This window comes from Archocentrus centrarchus, chromosome 14, assembly GCF_007364275.1.
Source record: "Archocentrus centrarchus isolate MPI-CPG fArcCen1 chromosome 14, fArcCen1, whole genome shotgun sequence".
NCBI classification, from domain to species: Eukaryota; Metazoa; Chordata; class Actinopteri; order Cichliformes; family Cichlidae; genus Archocentrus; species Archocentrus centrarchus.
The window spans coordinates 21,224,279-21,247,516 of NC_044359.1; the positions used below are offsets into that span (position 1 = coordinate 21,224,279).

At 38.3% G+C, this 23,238-nt stretch overlaps 2 protein-coding genes across 3 annotated transcripts in view; both read left to right on the forward strand.

The window, feature by feature from the left end:
* Nucleotides 1-9,756, forward strand: b4galt4 (UDP-Gal:betaGlcNAc beta 1,4- galactosyltransferase, polypeptide 4). Of its 2 annotated transcripts, none has more exons than XM_030745849.1 (7): nt 1-133; nt 1,205-1,668; nt 1,944-2,176; nt 5,284-5,471; nt 5,651-5,773; nt 5,875-5,979; nt 6,058-9,756. In XM_030745849.1, exons 2-7 carry the CDS (start codon nt 1,407-1,409, stop codon nt 6,191-6,193), a joined length of 1,047 nt encoding a protein of 348 aa, XP_030601709.1. In that variant the 5' UTR covers nt 1-133; nt 1,205-1,406; the 3' UTR covers nt 6,194-9,756. The 2 variants fall into 2 exon arrangements, with proteins under 2 accessions (XP_030601709.1, XP_030601710.1); XM_030745850.1 differs by lacking the exon at nt 1-133 and adding an exon at nt 430-597.
* The window catches only part of arhgap31 (Rho GTPase activating protein 31), a 27,731-nt gene continuing 5,583 nt past the window's right edge, over nt 1,091-23,238 (forward strand). The window contains exons 1-13 of the mRNA XM_030745848.1: nt 1,091-1,281; nt 11,818-11,894; nt 15,370-15,789; nt 18,658-18,760; nt 19,187-19,331; nt 20,613-20,695; nt 20,819-20,926; nt 21,079-21,221; nt 21,328-21,532; nt 21,666-21,787; nt 21,970-22,026; nt 22,267-22,899; nt 23,012-23,160. Of these exons, the coding sequence (XP_030601708.1) occupies nt 15,690-15,789; nt 18,658-18,760; nt 19,187-19,331; nt 20,613-20,695; nt 20,819-20,926; nt 21,079-21,221; nt 21,328-21,532; nt 21,666-21,787; nt 21,970-22,026; nt 22,267-22,899; nt 23,012-23,160 (1,848 nt within the window). The 5' untranslated portion in view covers nt 1,091-1,281; nt 11,818-11,894; nt 15,370-15,689. The remainder of the gene's footprint in view (nt 1,282-11,817; nt 11,895-15,369; nt 15,790-18,657; nt 18,761-19,186; nt 19,332-20,612; nt 20,696-20,818; nt 20,927-21,078; nt 21,222-21,327; nt 21,533-21,665; nt 21,788-21,969; nt 22,027-22,266; nt 22,900-23,011; nt 23,161-23,238) is intronic.

Below are 23,238 nucleotides of genomic sequence, written 5' to 3' on the forward strand. Positions count from 1 at the left end.
GAAGTCCTTACGTGCGTATGCTTTCTTGACAGTTGTAGTCGGTAACGGTTTAATTACCACAAGTAACGGTGATGTTAGGTTGTGTGAAAGGTAACCCGTCCCGACCCAAGCAGAAAGGTAACCTCTGTGTCAGGTAAGGAAAGTGCTGTTTTGCCCTTCTTTAAAGTAAGGCAAGACTGTGATTGGTTTCCAAAACACGTGGCTGCTTTAATGCTAATATTTAACTTTTACAGGACTATATAGCTTTAACTCTCCACCTTTACATCCGCATTCGTCAGCTAACTAGCAGGTAGGTTATGTCTGCCAGTGGAGTTTATTTGAGGGCAGCTACGGAATGAATGTGAACTCGCAAAACGCGCTGCAGTCGGAAGCGAGATGAGCTGGCAGCGTTTTCGCTGGTCTGCGCCTCGTTATGGACGAGCTAGCCGACGTTAGCTTGACTATTCTTAAAATTAACACAAAGAAACTGCAAGAAAACTAACTAAAAATGCCAGAGCTTTAATATTTTTATTTTTAAAACGCTTTCCCGCTAGCGACAGCATCCCAAGAGGTGACAGCCACTACTCCCGGCTAGCTGCGGCGACATGGCTTTCAAGGGTTTGTTTGTTGCTAGTTGCGCATGCAAAAATAATAAGAGATAGATTTCATCAGCTGACATAATAATTAACGCTATGTTTGATTTCATGGAGTGAGTGTATTATTATGTTAATATGTAATGTGTAATATAAAGTGCAGCGTTGCTCTTTTTTTTTGCTCTAAATAAAATAGAAAATTACCGCTATTAGAAAATGGTCGACTGTTTTGATAACTTGTCAGTCGTTTATTTATCTTCAGGCATTTATACCGAATAAGACTCAGCCATAGTTTGTTTACAGCTTCTGAAACGAGTTGGTTTATGCTTTATTTCAGGGTCATTTTTTGTATGGCATACTTTACCAGCTAAACTGCCATTTGAACTATCAGCAGTAACCCCTGAACAACAACAGCCTGGTGTGCAGTTTCAGAAAGTAGAAAGTACCGTTTCAGACAAGGTGTAACAGGATAAATGGTAGCCTTGTTAATACTGGTTTTCCTTCTAATATGTCACCCATTGGTAGCTCTAATAAAACGTGCCCTATAAAACGTGTTTCAGGAAAAGATGTAATCAAGCACACACACCCTTTCCTGGTTATAAAGTTTTTTTTTCCTCTGCATCTATTTCCAGTTGGTGAACAGCCCAAACTTTTGGCCTTCCCTCCAGTATGTAGAGCAGGAACACGTCTCATCGCCATGGGATGACTGGTCAGTGAATCTGTGGCTGTCAGTATTTTTGCTGAAATGTTCTTCACAGAGGAAATACCTTAAACTATAACTAACAGAAGCTACATCTACTTTGCCTGCCTTCACATCAGCAAAGCAACACAGACATGGGCTTCTGTTCAAGAGTGTGCAAGATTTTGCGTAGGAGCAAGTATGTTATACTGCTCGTTCTTGTGCTGTCAGTGCTGGCGTGGATAGCAATCTTTTCAAGAGAGACGGTGAAATCTGTCTTGCTTTCCTCTGCCATTAAACAAACTCTTACCAAAGGAGAGAGTCTGAGGGACAAACTCAACTCTCGGACATCAGCACCTAATCGCTTAAATACTCCACCACAAAAAGCCGAATGCCCTCAGGAGTCACCATTGCTGCGTAAGTATAGAGTAGAGTGCTTGTTTAGATTTGATAATCACATTATCTATATGTCTTTTATGATTTAACTGGGTTTAAATTTTAGTTTAATTGAAAGAAAGGTTCACGTTATTTGAAGATAACAAAAAATCTTTCTGCTTATGGTAAATGGGAATGGTTTCTTTATAATCTGTTTTAGGACTCCTTCTGTAAGCTGCTAAGTAAATGACAGCATAGATGAAGAAACTGTAGAGTGGATGAGGTCACTGTTAAATATGTGAATGTTGTTTCTGTAGAGGGCCCTGTGAAACTGTCCTTTGAGTCTTCTCTGAAACTGACGGATGTAGAGAGTGACAACAAAGACGTAACTGAAGGCGAGTATGAGCCCTCAGACTGTACAGCAAGACAGAGCGTAGCAATCCTCATCCCGCATCGCAACCGAGAGAGACACCTCCTCTACCTCCTACATCACTTGCACCCCTTCCTGCAGAGACAGCAACTACACTACGCCGTTTATGTCATCCAGCAGGTATTCATCAACATTGTGTTTTCAGTGAAAGTTAAGGGTTTATCCTTTTTTAACAAATATTTTTGGTTTATTATGTAGTAAGCTGTTAAAATTTCATGGATATACAATCAAACATAGAGTTGCAAATTGTTTTTGTATCAGTGGACATTACCTGATAAATAAAATTAAAAAACAAAACAAAGTTCTGCTGACAAAAAAAAATAAATGAGGCAGAACTTTTTAATGTGTTAAAGTCAAATGATCTGAGACTGAATATAGGATTCAAATAGGAAAGAATTATTTTCAGTAACTAGAAGTCGAAATGCAAAATGTGTAAATATTGAATCTTGTTTTTCTGAAAGAAGTGCATGTTTATGCAAATTTTTCAAAGACAGCTGATGTAAATTTCTCCTAGGTCCAAAATCCAGCACACAAGCCCAGATATCTGGTAGTGATAAGAAACAAAGATATAGCACTAGAATTTCACTCACTAAAACTTCTTGGACAGTCTGTACCACACAGCAGGTTATAGTATTTTAACTACTAATGTTAAAAATCCTCCAAAAGGGACCAACATCTCAAATTGTGGGGAGATCAAGCAGACAGCGAACAAAGCACCCAACCCTCTAACTCAAAACTTACCAAAAACTGGATGAGTTGTGAATAGGGCTGCAGTTATTGATTAGTAATTGGGTATGATGGATGGATGGATGGATTGATGGGTATTCTATTGATCATTTCATCAAGTAATTGAGTAATCGGATAAGAAAATATTTTGTCTTAATAAGCAATAATAAATATTCAATAGAGAAAAAGCACAGATCTTTCAAAATGCTTATTGTGTTCCATTTTCCATTCTCAGTTTTTAATAGTTTAACCGCATACAACATCTGTCAAAAATGAAACCCTTTCATTGTATTTATGTGCCATATTCAAATCATGTTTTTCTTTGTTTTGTTTTGTTTTAAAGAAAACATTTTCTGAAATGTAAAACTCGATAATCACAAATAGGGATGGGAATTGATAAGAATTTAGTGATTCCGATTCCATTATCAATATCACTTATCGATTTGATTCCTTCTCAATTCTCATTGGGTTAGTGAATAAAATGTACCACAAATGGGTTGGTTTGCATTAACTCTTTTTAATGTAAGGTAGAACAAAATTAAAAATGGTACAAAAAAAAATAAGAATTTCTCTTTCAAAATTAATACTATTAATATTTTAACATTTTAACATAAAATACAACTGCAAGGTGTGCGAGAACCAGCCTCTGAGCCGGCCGGACTGGCAGTCCTCATCAACTAAATGTTACAGGAGATGGAGATTAGTCATACAGTATAGTGAAAGCAGTACTGCAAAATAGGGTTGCAACTATCAATTATTCCATTGATTAATCGAGTGATCTGATTAGAAATGCTTTTTTCATATTAACAGTCCAGCTGCATATTTTAACTTCCATACTGCAATTTTTTTTCTGCGTGAAACAAACAGCGGTGGATGGAGCGGCTTCAAAGTTTTCTTTTCTTCACGTTCACTTACTGATCAGGTGGTTGATGAAGGACCTCCAGCTGTTTCAAAGTAAAGGTTTTAACGGTGGTTACAGGAAAAAGCGCTGCTGCTTTGGAGGCTAGAAAAACGTTTCCTTTCGCTCCATCCGAGCTCACCGTCTCGGTAATGGCTCCGCCTTTTTGCTCTTGCTGTGTGTGCACAAACTGCACGTAAAACAGGTGCTGCTGTTGCTGAAACACCGTGAACATAATTTTGTGATGCTTTTTATCTTGACGCTTCTGTCTTAACGCTGCCAAATAAGGCACGTGTTTGATGTAATCATGTAAATGCGTCCTCACGTCAGTGGAATTGATGAGCGCAATTGTTAAGCAAGCAGACTAACAATTCCAAGGAATTTAATTACTGGGAACCAGTTCTCTAGAAGAACCCAGATGGCTGCTCCTCCTACCACTTTCCACCTCATGCACATTGTAAAGACATGACTGCCTCATGCAGACTTACTGCAAGAGGGAATTGAGAACCGGTTCTCGATTCCCATCCCTAATCACAAATACAGTAATGGCAAAATAAGGTATAACATGCAACCTAAACTAAGGCATAAAGTAAAATAGCTTTTACTGTCTTCTTGGAAGGCTTTCTGACATTAAGAGGAAACAAAGAGAGTTCTGACAGTGCTGTGTCTCCAGGAAGAGGTAGATTTGGTGTGTGTTCGTGTGTGTGTCTGCATGTTAATTGTGTTAGTGAATGAGTGAGTATGTGGTGGCTGCAATGAAAGAAAACCAAGCGTCAAACATTCTCAGAACTGGGGTGTGCCCTGTGCTTTGATGCAGCATTTCCTGCTGCAGCAAACAGACGTTATGATGGTGTAGATGTTAATAATAATTCAGTGTCCACCTTTACTGGAGCGTGTATATTAATACAATTTAATGAATGTAATATTTATAGGTTATATTAATCTAAATCTGCAAAATAATTTTACTGAAGCCTTGAAATAAATATGGTCTAGTGCACCCCAATCCCCCCCTTTTAGACTCATTCTTGCTTGCTGCAGGCATTGCTGCCATGTAAAGTAGGATGGCTGCTGTCAGCATTCAGCAAGCTGCGTAATTTAAACATCATATCAGACTAAGTTAACAGTTCATTTGCAAATTTTATTTACTTCTGTAGCTTTACTGTAGAGTTCTCCCTGTGTAAAACAAACAGTGATGGTATAAAGTTCTCTTTTCTTCATGCTGCAGCTTGTTGATCAGGTCATTTGATGATGGACTCCCACCAGCTTTTTCCCAGTAAAGGCTTAGATGGTCATAACAGGAACAAGTGCTGTTGTTTTCTTTATGTCACCTGAGCTCAAAGTATATCAGTATTGGCTCCACCTCTTTCCTCTCCATCATGTGTGTAGACAGACTCCACGTTGCTGTTGTGTCATTAGTCTGTTTGTTGGAAAACTGGGGTCTGGATGACCTTATTGTTGTCACACTTTGCGTTCACACACGTGCTCCCAGGAACATTTATTTTCCAGGTCTGCTATATATAGGCACCTGCAATCAGCTCTGAACTTTCCAGTCTGCTGCATATTGTAATTTTAGTACCCTATTTTTTTTTTTTTTTTTTTAAAGGCTGGTGATGCAACGTTTAATCGTGCCAAGTTACTAAATGTTGGGTATTTGGAGGCCCTAAAGGACTACAACTGGGAGTGCTTCATCTTTCATGATGTGGACCTGGTACCTGAAAATGATCACAATTTATATCTTTGTGACAAGCAGCCCAAACATTTGGTAGTTGGCCGGAATGCAACGGGATACAAGTAAGTATGACGAAGAGGAAATTTACTGTAAGTCATGAGTCAGTGGTTACTTTCTTCTAGCCTTGTGAATAAACAATGCTTTTTTTTTTTTTCCTCCACAGAAGCCTTTCTCTTCAGGCCTGATATTATCTTCAGAGGTTTATTGTCTTTAATTTTTCTTCCTGGTCTTTTACTTTTAGGCTGCGTTACAAAGGCTACTTTGGAGGGGTCACTGCCTTGACCAAAGACCATTTTTTTCAAGTGAACGGATTTTCAAATGCTTACTGGGGCTGGGGTGGAGAAGATGATGACCTTCGCATCAGGTGAGGCATGAACAACAGTTTTTATCATTGTTGTTGTTCTCGTTTTACTTACACATGCAGGGAGTGTATTCATTCAACATACCTGCTTTTGTGTCATGCAGGGTCGAGCTACAGAAAATGAAGATTGTCCGGCCGCCTGCTGATGTAGCTCGCTATACAATGGTGTTTCACAAACGGGACAGTGGCAATGAAATAAACAAAGACAGGTCAGTAGTGTAGAGATGGCAGTGACGTGTGTATCGTATTATAGCTCAATTTTATTGAATGGATTTTTTGTTTTCCAGGATGAGGTTGTTGGGTCGAACACCACAGGTGTGGAAGAAGGATGGACTCAACAGCTGCTCATACAAAACTTTATCAGTTGAGAGGAAGCCCCTCTATGTGAATGTTACTGTGGACATTGGCAAGCCACAGAAATAGAAAGCCTTCCTGTGACCAAAAAATATTTTGCTATATTTACAGGCAATGTAGTGCAGGACAGCTGCTACACATGCACAAGACAATATATTAAGCACGCAAAATGCACATTGTTTTGATTAGTTTAAATATTAGAATCAAATAAAACTACCAGCCGCATTCAGTTAGCTGAAACATTTTTGCATATTGAGGCCCTGTTTACACGCGAATGTTTCAGGTGAAAACACTCAATTTCTGTTGCGTTTTGGCTCTTCGTTTACACAATAGTGGCGTTTTGAGTCCCCAAAAATGGCACAATTTGAAAACCGGTTCCAGAGTGGGATGTTTTTGAAATGCCCTGGTGTCAATCTCTGTCTAATAAGGGAAAACACGAGTTTTTACTTGCGCATGCGCACTATGATGGCAATCACCGCCAACTTGTGGCTTGGCATGGAAACTACAGTATTTTCATCATCTCTTGTGGTGTGAACAGGGATATTTTTTTAAAATGTTGTCATCTGCATGTGTTACTTTTCAAAAATGAAAACGGACAAACAATACCGTTTCCAGCAGATTGTTTACATGTAAACAAGGCCTGAGTTACCTGCATACTTCAGTGTTACCAGGATGCAAAAAAAAAAAAGACATTTTTCTGACAAGGATAGAAAGTATTGAAAATCCCTTTCTTGGAATTTTCTGTTTTCTACATTCTTGAAAGTCAACTACGTTAATTCAAATTGCATATTTAGATTGTTTTTTTGTTTTTTTTTTTTTCTCTTTGTGCCTTACAATGGCTAACTCTACAGTTTCCTCAGTAAGTATGTGCTTATCTCTAAATATGAAACTTAGTCCCCACCCCTTCATTTCGCTGCCAGCATTCTCACACTGGATCAACGAGCATAGCTCGACTCTGCTTTTGTGAGATTAAAGGAGACACAGTTCCAGCCCCACACTGCTGCAGTGTGTGTTTGGTAAGAAGCAGAGGGGAAAAAACAGTTACTCATTTTGTAGGTCCAAAAACACAAAGTTGATGCCGTTCCACTGCATTAGAGAGAAAAAGCCATGATGGACATCAGCACTGACAGTGCCAGGAGGACACTGGTTCTGCCAAAACTAAACAAAACTCTATAGACAGATTAACACTAAATGAGAAGGATTTATTACACGTACACTAATGTAATGAGTTCCCTTCAGTTCAAGAAACCTTTTGTTTACCTGTCTCCCCTTTGCTTTATTTGTATCTGTAATACAATCAGTGGAAAAACGAGAGGAGTGAAGCAGTGAAAGTAAAATGAAATGAGCTCACATAGACAACAAACCGGGGCAACAAATAATGTGTTGCTCCTGTTAGATAAACCTTGTTTCTTATCTCTACCTCTGCCCTGCCCAATTTTAAGTTTTTGATCAACATTCAGCTGTCAAACATGGATTAATTGCCTGTTGCCTTAACATTTGCCTGCATGATGTTTACACATGAACAGTGTGTATTTTGTGTGCTTTATTACGAGTGCATTAATATATTGTTCCTATATATATATATATATATATACAGTTTTCACTTGTTTTGCCTCATATGATATCATGTGATTGACATATATCCTGATGTAACTCCTCTTAGATGTGTTGCTCCTGTTAAAGCAGGACAGTTTTCACACGCCACTAGCACATGATGTCACAGCATATTTTCCACCAGCTTCAACTTGAGCAAATCACTAATCAGCCAGCTAACTGAGAAGATGTATGCGAAGTCTGACTGGGTTAATATTTGAGTCTGTTTGATTCCAGGCTGCTCACTCTTCAAATGATTGGTAGCTCACTAGAGATGTTTATTGACCCATTTATGTTAAAGAAAAACTGTAGGGAATGCAGAATCTGATGGGAATCGAACACTGGATAATGAGTGTAATGTGCACTAAAGCTGCATTATTAAATTTGATGAACCCAAAAATACAAACTGGCTTAAATTACATTTAAAACAAAGATTTAATTTAAATACAAAGCACTAAGTGCCTATTAAGCAATACATATTGAACTCATCACTGTAGCTGTTTTGAGATTAATTACACCTGCATCTGAGGGGTCCAACAGCCGGTTTCTCTTTTTCTGGCAAAAGCCAGAGTAAGGTGAGAATGTTGTTAAAATCACAGTAATGATGCTAGATATCTAAGATCTTCCATATCCTAAGTTTAGCAGTTGTATTCTTGCTTTGTTTATATGTTGAGCGTGATGATCTGCTTTTCTAGCAGTGCTACAGCAGATTGCAGGTGAACCAGAAAGAAAAGAAAACTCGAGCAACAATAACACACAAAAGATTTCATGCAGATGTGTTATTTTGAAAATGAAGACTTAACATAAAAACAGCTTGATGTAATGAATGCCTTCAAGGAGGTATTTTTACTGGTCATTATGAGAATAATTATGGCACAGTTCTAGTTAAGTGTAATTTCATAGAGGAACTGGCCGGCTTGCCTCATTCTGACTGTTATTGATGAAACCTGTGCATTTTCATGCCATAATGTGTGCTGTGAAAAGTGGCCTATTAGAGGGTTAAACTTTTTAATCTCTGGTTTTAGTGCACAATATAAGCTCCTCTAGGATCACAGTAAATGATTCTACTTCAGCATTATGTGCTACAAAAAAAAAATTTGGCTGCATTAATATACGTAAAATGAGAACCACGAGGACCTTTGAATGATATTGTCTTGAAAATTAGCTTTGTGAACCAGATAAGATGATTTCTGCTGCAGCGTTGTTTTATAACGACTAACCCGCTTGATTTTTATCAAGTAGAATATAAAAGGTGGTTTTGATTTTTTTATTATTATTATTATTTTCACATTGTTAAAAGATTCTGTTGTACTGTTAGAATTACTATGTGATGAAGTCTCAGTCTAGGACAAATTGCACACTTGCTATAATCATTGCATGCTGTCTAAAAAACATGTCTGATACAAAATATTTGTCACGATTTTATTTTAATGAAAAGTAGTATAGCTATTAATGTTTTTTTTTAAATATGTTAATTGTCTATCTTCTTTCAAGTCTGAGCAATATTAATAACTATACTGGCATATATATAGATCTGCTGTTAGATGGTAAGATACAGATTCCTCTCAATTATCTGTGTGTGTGAGAGAATTTTTGCACTGTTGATGAAAAACTACTCTTTAAATCTGAAGTATATTGTAGCCATTATGAATACAAGTTCTCTCTGTTGTTGCTGGCTGCACAGTCCGTTAATATTGTGGTTATATCTCCACTCCTTAATGAATGTTTGTTGGGTTTTTTTCTTTCTTTTTTATACTGTGGTTTTAATCTTTTATTTTATATTAAAATACTAATTGCAAATGTTAAATTAACTTCTTAGTAAGGTTTTATAAAATGATCACAAGAGAAAATCATGTTGTAATATTGTAGCATCGAGAACCTCCAATTCAGTTTATGCTTTGAAATTCAAAGTAATGTTATGTATTTTGTGCTTTTGTTTTGAACGTTTGTTGGTTTGTGATGGTTTGTTTGTGCTGACAGATCTTAGGAAGAAAATGGAAATAATGCATTTGACTTGAAATGGGATTATTTTCTCTTTAGAAAACATAATAAAAATATTTTCACATATGAACAGTCTTATGGTTTTTGTGTTTCAGAGCAGGCTGCTTCCTTTTTTGTTTTTTGGTCCTGTGGACCGGAGGACCGCAGTCATAAGTGGTGCATTCTGCACCGTCTGGAAGTTACACAAAAACCATGAAGTGGATTTTTCTCTAATTTGACACATTGGGGAAAAGTTCAGCTTTGTTTTCTGGTTTTTACCTTTTTGAGGGCCTTCCAAAAGGGTAAAAATGGCAAATTTTCACACATTTTGCGTAATTGTAGTAAAACTGTTCAGTAAATTCTTTCCGAAGTTCCCGTGATTATCAATGGAAGCAATAACTTGAATATGAATGTAATTTGATTAGGCTTGTGTCACTCTTTGGGTATTTACAAGTAAACTGTATGATATCTGTTTCTGTGACCTTGTGTAAACTTTCTCATGAGTGTTAATATATTCTGGAAAAATAGATTCACTGAGTTAGAGTCACTATAGGGCCCCATGACCCCAAAGTGGGGGTAAAATCACTGATTCTAATACATTATTCTAAGTTGCTGAAAAGAATCTGATCTTTTTGTGACCTACTGATTATTTCTAATAATAATACCTTTATTTAAAAACAAAGTTCTCTTTACTGTCATCTTAATAACTCTCCTGCTTGCTCTTTCTATCATGCTCCAGGGTTTTCTATCATCTTACTACTGGAATTATCATATTTACCCTATTTACAGTTTTAGTTAATCTTACATAGCTTTTTTTAGCTTTAGAAAAAAAAATACCTGAGAAGGGATTTCTCCATTGGTTCTGTAAAGTCTGAGGTGTAATCACAGAAAAATACATTGACTAATAACACAAAAACCGTTTTCATGTCTTTACTGAAAACAGTGGCTGGAGATTGAAGGTGTGGTTTATAGACGTGTTGCTCTCACTAAATGGAGCCATAAAAAAATCTGGTTGTTGAAAAAGCCAAACGAAAGACTGATTGGGGTAAATGATTCTTTAATTGTAACTAGCTAACACGTCTGGCATACACTTCTGTGGACAAATAAGTCAAGTTAAACTTTTTGGCAGTAATTCCCATCATATGTGGATGAAGAATGCACTGCACATCAATTCTAAAACATTTTTCCAAATGAGAGGCGCAGTGGTGTTTGGGGTTTTATGTTTTATAAGCAGGTAAAGAAAATGCAGATTGTTGCTGCTAAAAGAGGTCCTTTGAGCTACCAAATTCACTTACTTTTTCCACTGTACGCTGTGAATGATTACTCAGTGTGTTGGATAAAAATGTGGAAAGTCCAGCTGTTTGTGTCTTATGAGTTTTTGTTCAAATTGTTCCAATTTATACATATCAATACATATTTGGTGCAACTGCACATTGAAGAGGCACAGCTCTGTAACTCATTGTAGTGCAAAAATTTGACCAGAGGGGGGCGTGGAGAGCACATCTTCTTTAAAATGGCATCTTATGGAAATTTAGTTAAACAAAATTGCATTTATTCCCAGACAACTGGGAAAACTGTAGCCTCAATTCATTATTATAATAACATGATTAATTATTTTGGTTGGTATTACACACAGCTCAGACATGGGACATAAGAATAAAAAAAGCAACAGCAAAGTAAAGAAAACAATTTTTTTCTTGATGCACTAATAATGTCAAGTTATTTAAATAAACGATGGTATTTTATGCTCCAGGATTTGTTGCTTGTTTCACTATGATGTGTTGTTGAGCTGGGATTTGAGCTTTGGCATGAATAGGCCGTGCAGACAGAGTTAGACTCTCTATAAGTTTTGATCAAATTGAAGTAGGACCTCGTGCCACATAGCCACCTGCATTGTAGAGAGGACATGATGGATTAAAAATATGTTATTTAGTTGCTTCAAGCCATGATTCCCAGGTTTATTTTTCAATTCTGATGTGTTTTGTCTGATTTCCATTACATTTATGATGCTCAAATACTCTGTCTTTAAAAACTTCAAATCTTCAGCTGAAATCAACAGTGTATTATATGTAAAGAACATTTTCTCCCTAATTGCATCATTTACCTTCTTCCACATTTAGCTGGAGATTATGCTGCAGATCTACCAAGACATTGCAGCACTCTGAGAACATGGAGGACTCGTACTAAAAGCCTAAAAGTAAGGACAAGAATAACTCCTTATTATTCACACACACAATGAAATGGCCTCTTAGCATAGACACATTTTTTATTATTAACCAGTGTAAAGAAAGAGCGGGATGTCTGAGGCTTTTGTATGAACAGAGTGATGTCATCTCCTCTTCCTATGTTGCAGAAAGAAAGCTTTGTCTTGCCGAGGCCAAGCCTGGTCATGTAGCTCACATGTGACATTCACAAAACACTTTTAGCACAAAAATATAGTATCAAATCTGCAAGTTGTAATCGACTCTACAAACGACACCATTCAAATAATTTAAAAGAGCTCCAGTGCTGCCTACAGTGCGTACTTCACTGTTTTTGCTTATAAATATTATAACTTTTGCGCAAAAACCCTCTTGTCAGATGATCCCATCTCTATTTTAATAGATCAATCATTTAAGTATGTGCAAGGTTCCTCTTACACAGGTCAGGTGAGTTGAATCTGAATTTTGTATGTGTGTGTGTGTGGGTCTGTGTGTGGCTTAATATGATATCAGTCAGGTCTCTTTAGAAAAAATGCATCCTGGTAAAGGGTCTCCTATTTTCACGAATGCATAGAAGTGAGAACAGATGGACGGATGAAGAAAATGTTCTCGGAGGAAGGAGGAAAAAATAATGAAAGGCACATGAACTGGCATATTTAACAGCTGTGGTAAAAAAGAAAGAAAGAAAGAAACAAGAAAGAAAAGCTGTGGTTAATATTTTTTATTTTACTTGTATGTAAAGAATCTACATGGAATCATCAACCAAACTCTGCAGTTTTCTCTCTGCTATATGGAGAGGTTCAGCTTGTGGCAGTTCATTGTTTTGATTTTCCGGCCTGTTATTTTACTTTGGTTCACTCACACTGCTCGTGTTAGCGACTGGGCGGGAGGCAGACAATGTCAGCAATGAGCTGGTAAACAGAGCTGAGCATTTAACAGCGAAGGAGCCAGATATTTCCCTGTGGAGCCCAGAACACAGCTAAAAGAAGAGTGATTATTAGGCTTAATGCTAATGTTACTCCATATCTCCTAGCTATGTAAAAGGCAACACCGCTTGCTATCTGGTTTACCACTGAAAGCTGATAACACATGTATGTTGTTGATGTTTGGTTTGCAGCTTGCTCCTGTTGCCTGACAACGGCCACTATAGTTTAGCACATTGTCGGCTTTGTTTGGAGTTTCCAGAGTCACAGGAAGAAGTTGCTTTTACTCCAAAACCAAATCCGTTTTGCAAATTATGTAAGGCAGTTGATTGGTTTTAATTCAAAAATATAGTTCAATAAATCACTGAACTCAGTGGTTTGTCAGAAGCAATCGGTGATTAAGTCCAAAAATGTCACTTCATGGAAAGTTCAATATTTCACAGCTGTAACATTCCAGACCTCATTTGTGGAATCTGCATCTTGGGATCTGTAATCTTATGTGTTAAACCAAAATCCACAACGCTGAAGAATACAGTCACTGGTCATTTTATATGGGACACCTTTTAACTGCTGGTTGAAGCAAATATCTAATCAGCCAATCACATCACAGCAACTCAGTGCATATAGGCATGCAACCATGGTCAGGATGACCTGCTAAAGTTCCAACAGAGCATCAGAATGGGGAAAAAAGGTGATTTTAGTGACTTTGAATGTGGCATGGTTGTTGGTGCCAGATGGGCTGGTCTGAGTATTTCAGAAACTGCTGATCTGCTGGGATTTTCCCCAAACAACCATCTTTAGCTTTTACAGAGGCTGGTGTGAAAAAGAGAAAATATCCCATGAGCAGCAGTTCTCTGGGTGAAAATGTCTTGTTGATGCCAGAGGTCAGAGGAGAATGGCCGGACTGCTTCGAGCTGATAGGAAGGCAACAGTAACTCAACTAACCGCTTTTTACAACTAAGGTGTGCAGAAGAGCATCACTGAACACACAACACACCAAACTATGAAACAGATGGACTACAACAGCGTAAGACCACACTCGGTTCTTAGCTGATCAGATGCCACTCCTGTCAGCTAAGAACAGGAAACTGAGGCTACTGTTCACACAGACTCACCAATATTGGACAATAGAAGTCTGGATAAACATTGCCTGGTCTGATGAGTCTGATTTCTATACATCAGTATTATGGTAGGGTCATAATTTGGTGTAAACGACATGAAATTATGGCTCCATCCTGCCTTGTATTAAAGGTTCAGACTGCTGGTAGTCGTGCAGTGGTGTAGTGAATGTTGTCTTTGGGCAGTTTGGACTCCTTAGTAACAATTGAGTATAAATTAAAACAGCCTACACGAGTATTGTTGCTGACCAGCTATCAAAAGATATACTTGACTTCTGCTTCCACCAGGATATCACAGCATGTCACAAACCTCAGATCATCTCTAACTGGTTTCTTGAACACAAGTTCACTGTAGTCAAATGGTCTCCACAGTCACCGGATCTCAATCAAATAGAAAGCTTTGGGATGTGGAGGAACAGGAGGTTCACATCATGGATGTGCAGTTGACAAATCTGCAATAACTGTGTGATGCTGTCATAGCAATATGAATAAAAACCTCTGAGGAATGTTTAGAGCACCTTGTTAAACCCGTGCCACAAAGAATTAAGATATTTTTGAAGGCAAAAGGAGGGTCCAACCTGGCACTACTAAGTTGTACCCAGTAAAGTGGTTGGTGAACGTATATCCTCACTATTTATGGAGTTGTGTGTAATGACTCCCTGGAAGGTTTATATATATATATACTTTTTTTTCTAAAGTTAACATCACTCCCATGTATTTTAGCCATTAATTCATTATTTGCTTGAATTGAAGGTGCAGTCCAGCTTCTTAAAAAGACAAGGATTACATACATAGCAGTTAGTAACAAGAACCATGTGTTGTCCATCTCGTCACGCCACCCCTCCCCATTTCCCCCCATTTCCCATCTGTGCCCTTCAGGCCCTCACTTCAGTCACCTCCCACTTCCCTCTTCCTTCAGAACTCGTCTGTTTTTGTTTTCGAGCCCGGGCTCTTTGCACAGGAAACTGTATACATTGGGAGCATTCAGGAAGGCAGAGAGAAGCTTTCCCGTTAGCTCCAAGTTTGGGCACATCAAAAAAAAAAAAAAGGAGTAAAAGAGGGCAGTAATTCCTAAACTAGGAGAAACACAAGTCAGCTGTTCTCCCTCCCCTAACTGCACATCCCTCCCCTTACATATTCTCAGCATTTAAAAAATCCCAGCTATACCACTGCCACAAGTCCATTTCTTTACACAAATGTGTTTATTTGTGAAAAAGATCTTATAGGGAATCCTGTTTAAAACTACAGCTATTGTTGATTTTTGGGGGGTGCCCCTCTTGATGCACGTGCACCTCAGCTACAGAGAAGCCAGTGAAAAGGGGAGACAGTGTGGAATGAAGGAAGAGAGGAGGAGAAAAACAGAGCAGAGAGACTAGCTGGGGGTAAAAAAAACAACAGGAAACTAACCGATCCTAATGCTGTTTCTACAGAGCTTTCAGAGATAATGCAGTGGACCCCCACATCCCGGAGAACCAACAGCCACACCATGTCTTTTCTTTGGTCATCTGGTGAAGTACTAACACTCTAAAGGACTTCAAACTTAAAAAGTGACGTCACTTCTGCTCTCAGCGTCCAGCAGTGTGGTTAGTCAGAATGTGAGCGGATGCAGATTTTTGGGAGCCGTTTGCTGGGATTTCTATGTGGCTGCTTTTTGATCTACTAACTCAACTTTCTCAAGGTCATATGGATCATTCGGTGCGCTTTCAAGGAACTTTTTGTTTTAATCATCTGGACTACTAACTGGATCCACATGAAGAATAAAGGAACTAAGCAGAAGACCAAGAAGAAAGGAAGTGAAAATGCGTTCGGCTGTGACCTGATAGAACATCTCCAGAATTCAGGACAGGATGGTAAACTCTTTTCCTTTTTTGTTGCTTTCTTTGAAATCTAATGCTCCTTTACCAGAGCTATCGTCAAGCGTCACATGATTTCTACTATTGATTACTTCCCATACAGATAGAGGTTAATGAAGATAACGGAGATAATAAGCTTCATTTGTCATTTCTTAAGTTATTGCAGCTATTATAACACACAGATTACATGGGTCAAGTGAGACAAAAAAGACAAAACGTTTCTTTATGTTACAAAGACGGTCTTTGTTCAAGGGTTACATATATGAATTGTAAGTACCAAGTATTTTACATTTAGTAAGGCCATTCATTCATCCCCTGCCTAAATTAAATGGTCATTTGTGACTTCTGGGTGTGGCTCTTACATTTTTGTGTCAGTTTCCTATGGTGACTATAGTTGCTATAAGTAGCAATGTGTCTGCTAAAAGATTCATCGGTATTGCTGCTCATACTGTGTAAAATGATGAGCCAAGAAAAACAGACCAGAAACAAAGAGTTTCTGATGAGTTAAACAAAGTGTTCAGCTAAACAGGGTTTCATGAGGTTTCTATTCTTTTGTATTCATTTTTGTCCTTTTACGTCATCCTTACTCTTTTCTTACAACCATCATACATGCGTTTTTGACCTCATCTGTTAAACATAAAAAGAGTGAACAAAAGAAAACCCCTCCCACGTGCAGATATGAATAGTTATTGCTGAGGATAACTTTAAAGAAGACCTGTTAGAGTGGACACACTGCAAGGCGGGGCATTCAGCACAGGAAGTGAGGGAGGAGGTATAGGTTGCCCTCCGATGTCACGGAAGCAGCAGACATATTGTGCTTTTATACTCTTGGTGGCTCTTCATAAAAGTAGCTGAATACCCCTGAAAGCATCTGGCAAACTACCAGCAACACGAAGTAGATGTTAAGCTGAGTAAAGTTTCAAAAACCCATTTATTTTTATGTATTTGTAAGGGTTCTCTGCATTGCTCTACTTGGTGAAGTTAAGTGTTGAAACTGTTTTAAAAATCAAGCACTGTGTTGTGTACAAGTGTCAGCACACTGATACACTTATGATACAATGGTATTTGTCAGAAAAACGCTGTCAACGTTTTCATTTTTCAATGAATAATGAATGCATTCAATGAAGCATTTAAGATGATTACATTTATTGTCTCAGTATTGATTTTACCTGCAAATAAGTGTCCCTTGCAGAGTGTTGTGTATTGATTTGTTGCTACGTGTCATCAAGTCTTGTTTTAAAGCTATCTTTTGTCCTCCTGCAAGAGGCAGAAATCTTTTTCAAGTGGAGAAACACACTAAATGAAAACTCCAGAGTGACTCGTCGTCCAGACTTTAACCACAAGGATGCAATTAAAAGTCCAATTAAGTCAGAAGGAAGAGAATGTAAATAGCAGATCATTGGTGTCTGTGGTGATGAATGGGAGATTAACGATGCAAGAAATATTCAGGCATTTATTTTATTGAGGATGGATTCTACGTGTTGTTTGCAAGATTATTGGTTTTGTACAAAATGAAATGAAAATATTTTGCACCAGGGAAACAAAAATGTTTTTTTTTTTGTTTTTTTTTACTATTATTATAAAAGAGCACCACCATCTCCAGATGTGGTTAGCTCTATTAGCTATTGGGGATTAGTTGGAGTTGATAAAGTATAAAAACCAAGATTCATCTTTTAACAGAAAACAATTTTTTTAAAAGTTTGTCCTCACATGGGGACAGTGGGTGTATTTTACAGTGTAACACAATGAAGTCACAGTTGTTTGACAAAGTATACGGAGTGAAATGGAGTGTAAGATGCAGACCCTATGTCCCCATAGGGTCTCAGGAGGTCAGAGGTTTAGGTGCCTCTCTCAAATAAAATGATTAACTATTGTTAACTATTAACTATATATATATATATATATATATATATATATATATATATATATACTGCCTCTTCTTTAAGCTTTTATTCAACTTACTAATATAATATCGCAGTATTGACATTTATGTATATGTATGTATCCACAAAAATGCATTTCATTAATTTGGGTGTAGAAAAATATACTTGGCCAGTGATTTTTCTTTTCCAGCTACCATTTCCCTTGGCATTTAGTCACAAAGTTAATTTTGGACACTGCTTTCAGTTTCTTGTCATACTCTGACCATTTAGCCGGGGTAAAATTGACATGATACAACAGATAAAGACTTGCCACTAGCATGGGCAAATATAATCTTATTTGCTGACAGGCTAATATCAGCGAAAGTTTATACCAATGTTTCTGTTTCCATGTGTACGTGCATCAAATACAGAAGTTCATCAAAGCAAGAATAAGCTGGCCCAGGAACTGACTTGCAGTGAACTGTTATTTTCAGAATGAGTTAAAGGGAAGCTGTGATCAGATCATGTGGTTTAACAAACACTGGGAAGCTGCAGTCGGATCTCATGAGGTTTAAAAAAAATGGAGCGAGACTTAGTTGTGTACAGAAGGTGATGTGCTGTAGTTTAGAAAGCTGAGCAGGTCAGTGGTAACATTTCAAAAGCCGTTTTCTATTAGAGGAAATGTCGTAAGTAATCCCAGCTACAAGGACTGGGTGTGTCAACTTTCCTCTGAAACAAACAAACCATTTTTAACTTCCTGTCAAAGTCCACCTACAGCCCTAAGGAGCAGAAAAGAGTCATAGTGGAACAAATTACATACCATCAAGTCAACCTTATATGCATTGTTACTGCTGAGAAATTAAATGTACAGCAATTTCCTCCCCTTGCTTTTATGGGTAATCCAATGTGGATACGCGTAGTGTTAAAAAAGCAGAAACAAGGTGAAATATGATTGTTGAGCTTCCTTTAGTTGCATAAGATTAACAATGTTTCTTAACTGAAGTTCCTCAGGTCCTGAAGAAATGTGCAGAGTTTATTGAGAAGCATGGGATTGTGGACGGGATTTACAGACTGTCGGGGGTTACCTCAAATATCCAGCGTCTCAGGTAACAATGCAATGTCATTTTTGTAAACTGATGCTTTTCTTTTTAGATTTGCAGCAGTTAGATATGACATTATAAGAGGTATTATTTAAAATCTTGCACTACGCGTTAAGAACTGCATGTTTCACTTCTTCTTCAAATGATTACTGGTGTATATATACCCTTCTTGAAACAAACAATACACATAAATCCTCTGCATTATGCAAATGTATATTGTTTCCTTAGATCTATTTTGCTTTTTTACCATCTCTGTTGGGGTTTTTCCCCCAAAATAACACAGCTGAATAGACTTACCAGCTACGATCTGCAGGAGTAGTTGGCAGGGGTGTTAAACAATCCAAGCGTTCAGCTAAGAGTGTGTGTGTGTGTGTGTGTGTGTGTGTGTGTGTGTGTGTGTGTGTGTGTGTGTGTGTGTGTGTGTGTGTGTAGGCAGGAATTTTGTTCTGAGGCGTGCCCTGACCTTACAAAGGAAGTGTACCTCCAGGACATCCACTGTGTGGGTTCCTTATGTAAGCTGTACTTCAGGGAGCTACCCAATCCTCTGCTCACATATGAGCTTTATAGCAAATTCACTGTAAGTACATTCAGATCACATCTGCAATATGATGGGGGCGGGGGTGGGGCCGGGGGGGTCTGTGTCCTGTGGTTTGTACGCAGATTCGAATTGGATTCAATTTATATATCATTCATGGGAGATCCTGTAGAAAGGGGTGTAATTAGCAGATATCAACTTAATATTGTCAAATCTGCTTTAAAAATGTATAGTTTGACCTAATAACACTGTTCACAAAGACTCTTTTATGTTCATCACAGTTGTAATCTCACTGTAATGATGATATGATGACATTCTTATCATAACCACTTCACAAAAATGTGTTACCCAGCATATACGTTTTATTTAAAGATGAAAACATTGTGTTTATGGCAGTATTGGATCAGATGTGCAATGAAGTTACAGAAATACATTTAAAGTATTCATTAATTCAGATTTTAGCTAGCAGCGTTTGTGGACAAACTGAGGCTCCACGTGGCTCTATTTTCTGGATAAAATGCAGGCGGGAAAGCAGGAGAGAAGGAATCAGGAATAACAAACTGTGAGACCAGGTTCATATTTTCTGTGCAGCGTTCTGTGTACTTTCACAGGACATTTGCATACCTTGGCATTCATACATCTCGTGCTGCTCGTTCCTGAGAAACTGCAGGACTCCAGTGTTTTAGGAAAAACCTGCCTCTCACACGGTGCACTAAAAACAACATAAGAACAGTTCAAAAAACTTTGTTTTCTTTAAAAGAACAAAGTTGTCCTTGCTTTTAGGTTTTTATATTGTGTGACTAATGAGACCCATGTTTTCATTTTTGCATCTCTGTGCTCTTATATTATATTGAAAATGTTAGCCTTTTTTGGATAAAACATATTATTTTTCTGTGGTCTATTTGTACTTTGACTGCACGAGTTTAACTATGTTTACAACCTCGCTGTTTAGTTTTACAGCAAACAATCAGGGCTAACAGACCGTATAGCTGGATTTTTTTTTTTTACCCAACAGATTACATTAATCCTACTGCTGGTAATTTAGGATGAAACAAAAAGTTCTGTGTTATTTTAGTGCAGAGGAATGTATGCGGGTTCTGCAGGTATATTTAGGGATTTCTCTGATGAATGATTAGAGAGCTGCAGAGCACAAGCTAAGAAATTATTTTAATGGGACTCCATAATGCAGGCAATTGTCTGATGCACTTCCTGTAATAAACTTGAATGAAATAATTAAAACAATGCTGGCTATGCACTTGGATCTTGTATCTAAATGTTTAAAAATGATTCTGATGTGTATTATTTTGTCTGGTTTGCATGCAGGAAGTGGTCTCAGTTCAGGATGATCACGAGAGACTTTTACACATTCAGAAAGTCATCAAAGAACTGCCGACTGCTCACTTTAGGTGAACCTCTGGCTTTTTAAACTCTAATGGATGTGACAGTCGCCCAGCTGATGAACTGTTTGCTGTGTTTGACAAATTATGTTTAAATAAGTGTGACAAGAAGTTTTTGTCACCTATCCTTAGGACTCTGGAGTACCTTGCGAAGCACTTGTCCCACCTCGCTACCTTGAGCACCCAAACAAACATGCATACACGTAACTTGGCCCTTGTGTGGGCTCCAAATCTGTTGAGGTGAGTTTAGATGTGGTTGAAACACATTATACATAAAAAGAAAAGAAAAGGATCTCCTAAAGGAGAATGAATTTCAGAGATACTGTCCAGTGTCAATGCAAGTTTTTATTGTTTGTTTTCAGAATTTATTTTTTTTGTTTGTTTTTTTTTAGATCTAAAGACATTGAGGCTTCATCTGGTAATGGAGACATGGCTTTCCAGGAGGTGCGGATACAACAGTCGGTGGTTGAGTTCATTTTAAACCACGCAGATCAGATCTTCAGTGGTGATTTTGCACAAATTAAACCCAAAGAAGGTATGACACCAGAAAAGTGTAAACCTATCCTTTTGTAGGAGACATGCCGAGCTGATGCATTTTCTCAGTTACCACTGCATAAATACAACTTCTTATTTTTCTCCAGGGCCAAGTTTGAAGTGTGGGGAGAAGTACGCCACACTCCCCATCAGTGGCCAGTGCGGGCCAATGAAACTGATGAGTCTGGAAGAAGCTCAGGCCCGCTCCTTAAGTCCAGATCATCCTCTGCATAAAGAACGTCAGCGAGAGAACAGTTTGCCTGATACAAGCACGGCCACGTTCTATCACACTGTCATAGACATAGACAACAAGTAAGAGTTGGGCTCAGTGTGATGTGTGTTTAAAGTGATTTTGTGTGAGATTTATCTGATGCTGTAACACATGACATTTCAGTAACAAGTGGTCAGATGCCACTGGGCTTAATATTCTCTCTTTGTTGGTCAGGAGAAAGTTTTCTGGGAAATCGAAGAAGTGGAAGTCCATCTTCAACATCGGAAAGTCTGTGGACTCAAAGGGAAAACTCAGCCGGAATGGTAGTGTGTTCATAAGAGCACAGGGAATGACAGGTAAAGATTCCAACAGCAGAGTTAACTAAAGGTGGGAAAAAAGCTAATAATTTATGTCATTCCACCAGTCTGTGAATGTGAACAGCCAAGCTAAATTATGCAGGCCTTAAAAGTGAAGTCCACCTCATGTTTAGTTAAAGATAGTTAATGTTAAAGCTAATACTGCTGTTTTTCTCCACCAGAAAAAGCATCTCTTCGTCCATCCAGGAGCATGGAATCGTTGTGCTCCCTGCCAACAGGTGGGGCTTAAACTTTTTCTATTTATTTATGTGGATTTGAAGAGTATAATTGTTGGGGTGCTTTAATTTTGCAAAATGCAGACTTTCTCTTCGCCTCATTATAAGACTTTCTCTTCGCCTCATTATAAGACTTTCTCTTTGCCTCATTATCACATCTACGATAGTCAGAAAATGTGTGTGTGTAAAAGGGCATGACATTTTCTTATACTAATATTTATCACTTTGTACTTTGAATTGCAGATGATGACAGAACAGGAAGCAATAGCCCAGCTGGTGGACCAGGCAGTATTTTCATTCCGGATGTAAAATCCAGAACGCTGGGATCCGACTCGCTCTGTGACATTAGTGAGCATGATCAAAACTGGGAATTTAAAGGGAAGAAAGCTGGGGGGGCAACAGGTGGCTGGAGCTCTAGCGTGAACCAAAAGGGGTCTGTGCCACCTCAAAAAAACCTGCCAGAGCAACTGAAGGTGTTTAAAGGTGATGACCTCAGTGGCTACAAGCCCACCTCCCCAAAAAACAGGAGGATGTTGTACTCGGCCTCCTCGCACAACAGCTCCTCCAGGCCCTCCTTTCCAGGAAGCTTCTTCCCACTGGAGTCATCACCGAGGCATCAGCGCAGAGCCGTCAATATATCTGAGCCTTTTGCTGTGTCTGTACCTCTGCGTGTGTCAGCTGTTATCAGCTCTAACAGCACACCATGCAGAGGGCACACCAAGGACAAGGCAGCTACTCTGAAACCCTACAAAGAGACTTCAGAGCAGAGCAGCAACAGTGGAAAGAGCAACACTTTCCCCCAACTGGAACGGAAGAGGCAGGAAAGAGCAGAGAAGAATAACATAGAGGAGCTGACCTCCAGGGTATCACCACAGGGTGAGAGCGTCTTCCTTCTTTTTTTTTTACATTAAAGTGGATTGTTACATGCACATAAAGTCATACTTATGTATTAGGTTGTAATGAACAAAAACATACTTGTTTTATTCAGATATAAAGAAAGAAATGGTCCATGAAGGTCAAGAAGAGAGGAATGTTTCTCAACTTGAATCTCTGTCCGTTGCAAATGCAAGAGAAGGCAAGGATGCAGCGCCATCTTCTGGGAAAGAACTGCCCAACGTGCCCATAGACAAGGAACTGGTAAATCAACTGCTGTTACAAATTTGATCTTTTATTGGGGCTCAAGTTTTATGTTACATTTGTTTATTTGTGAAATTA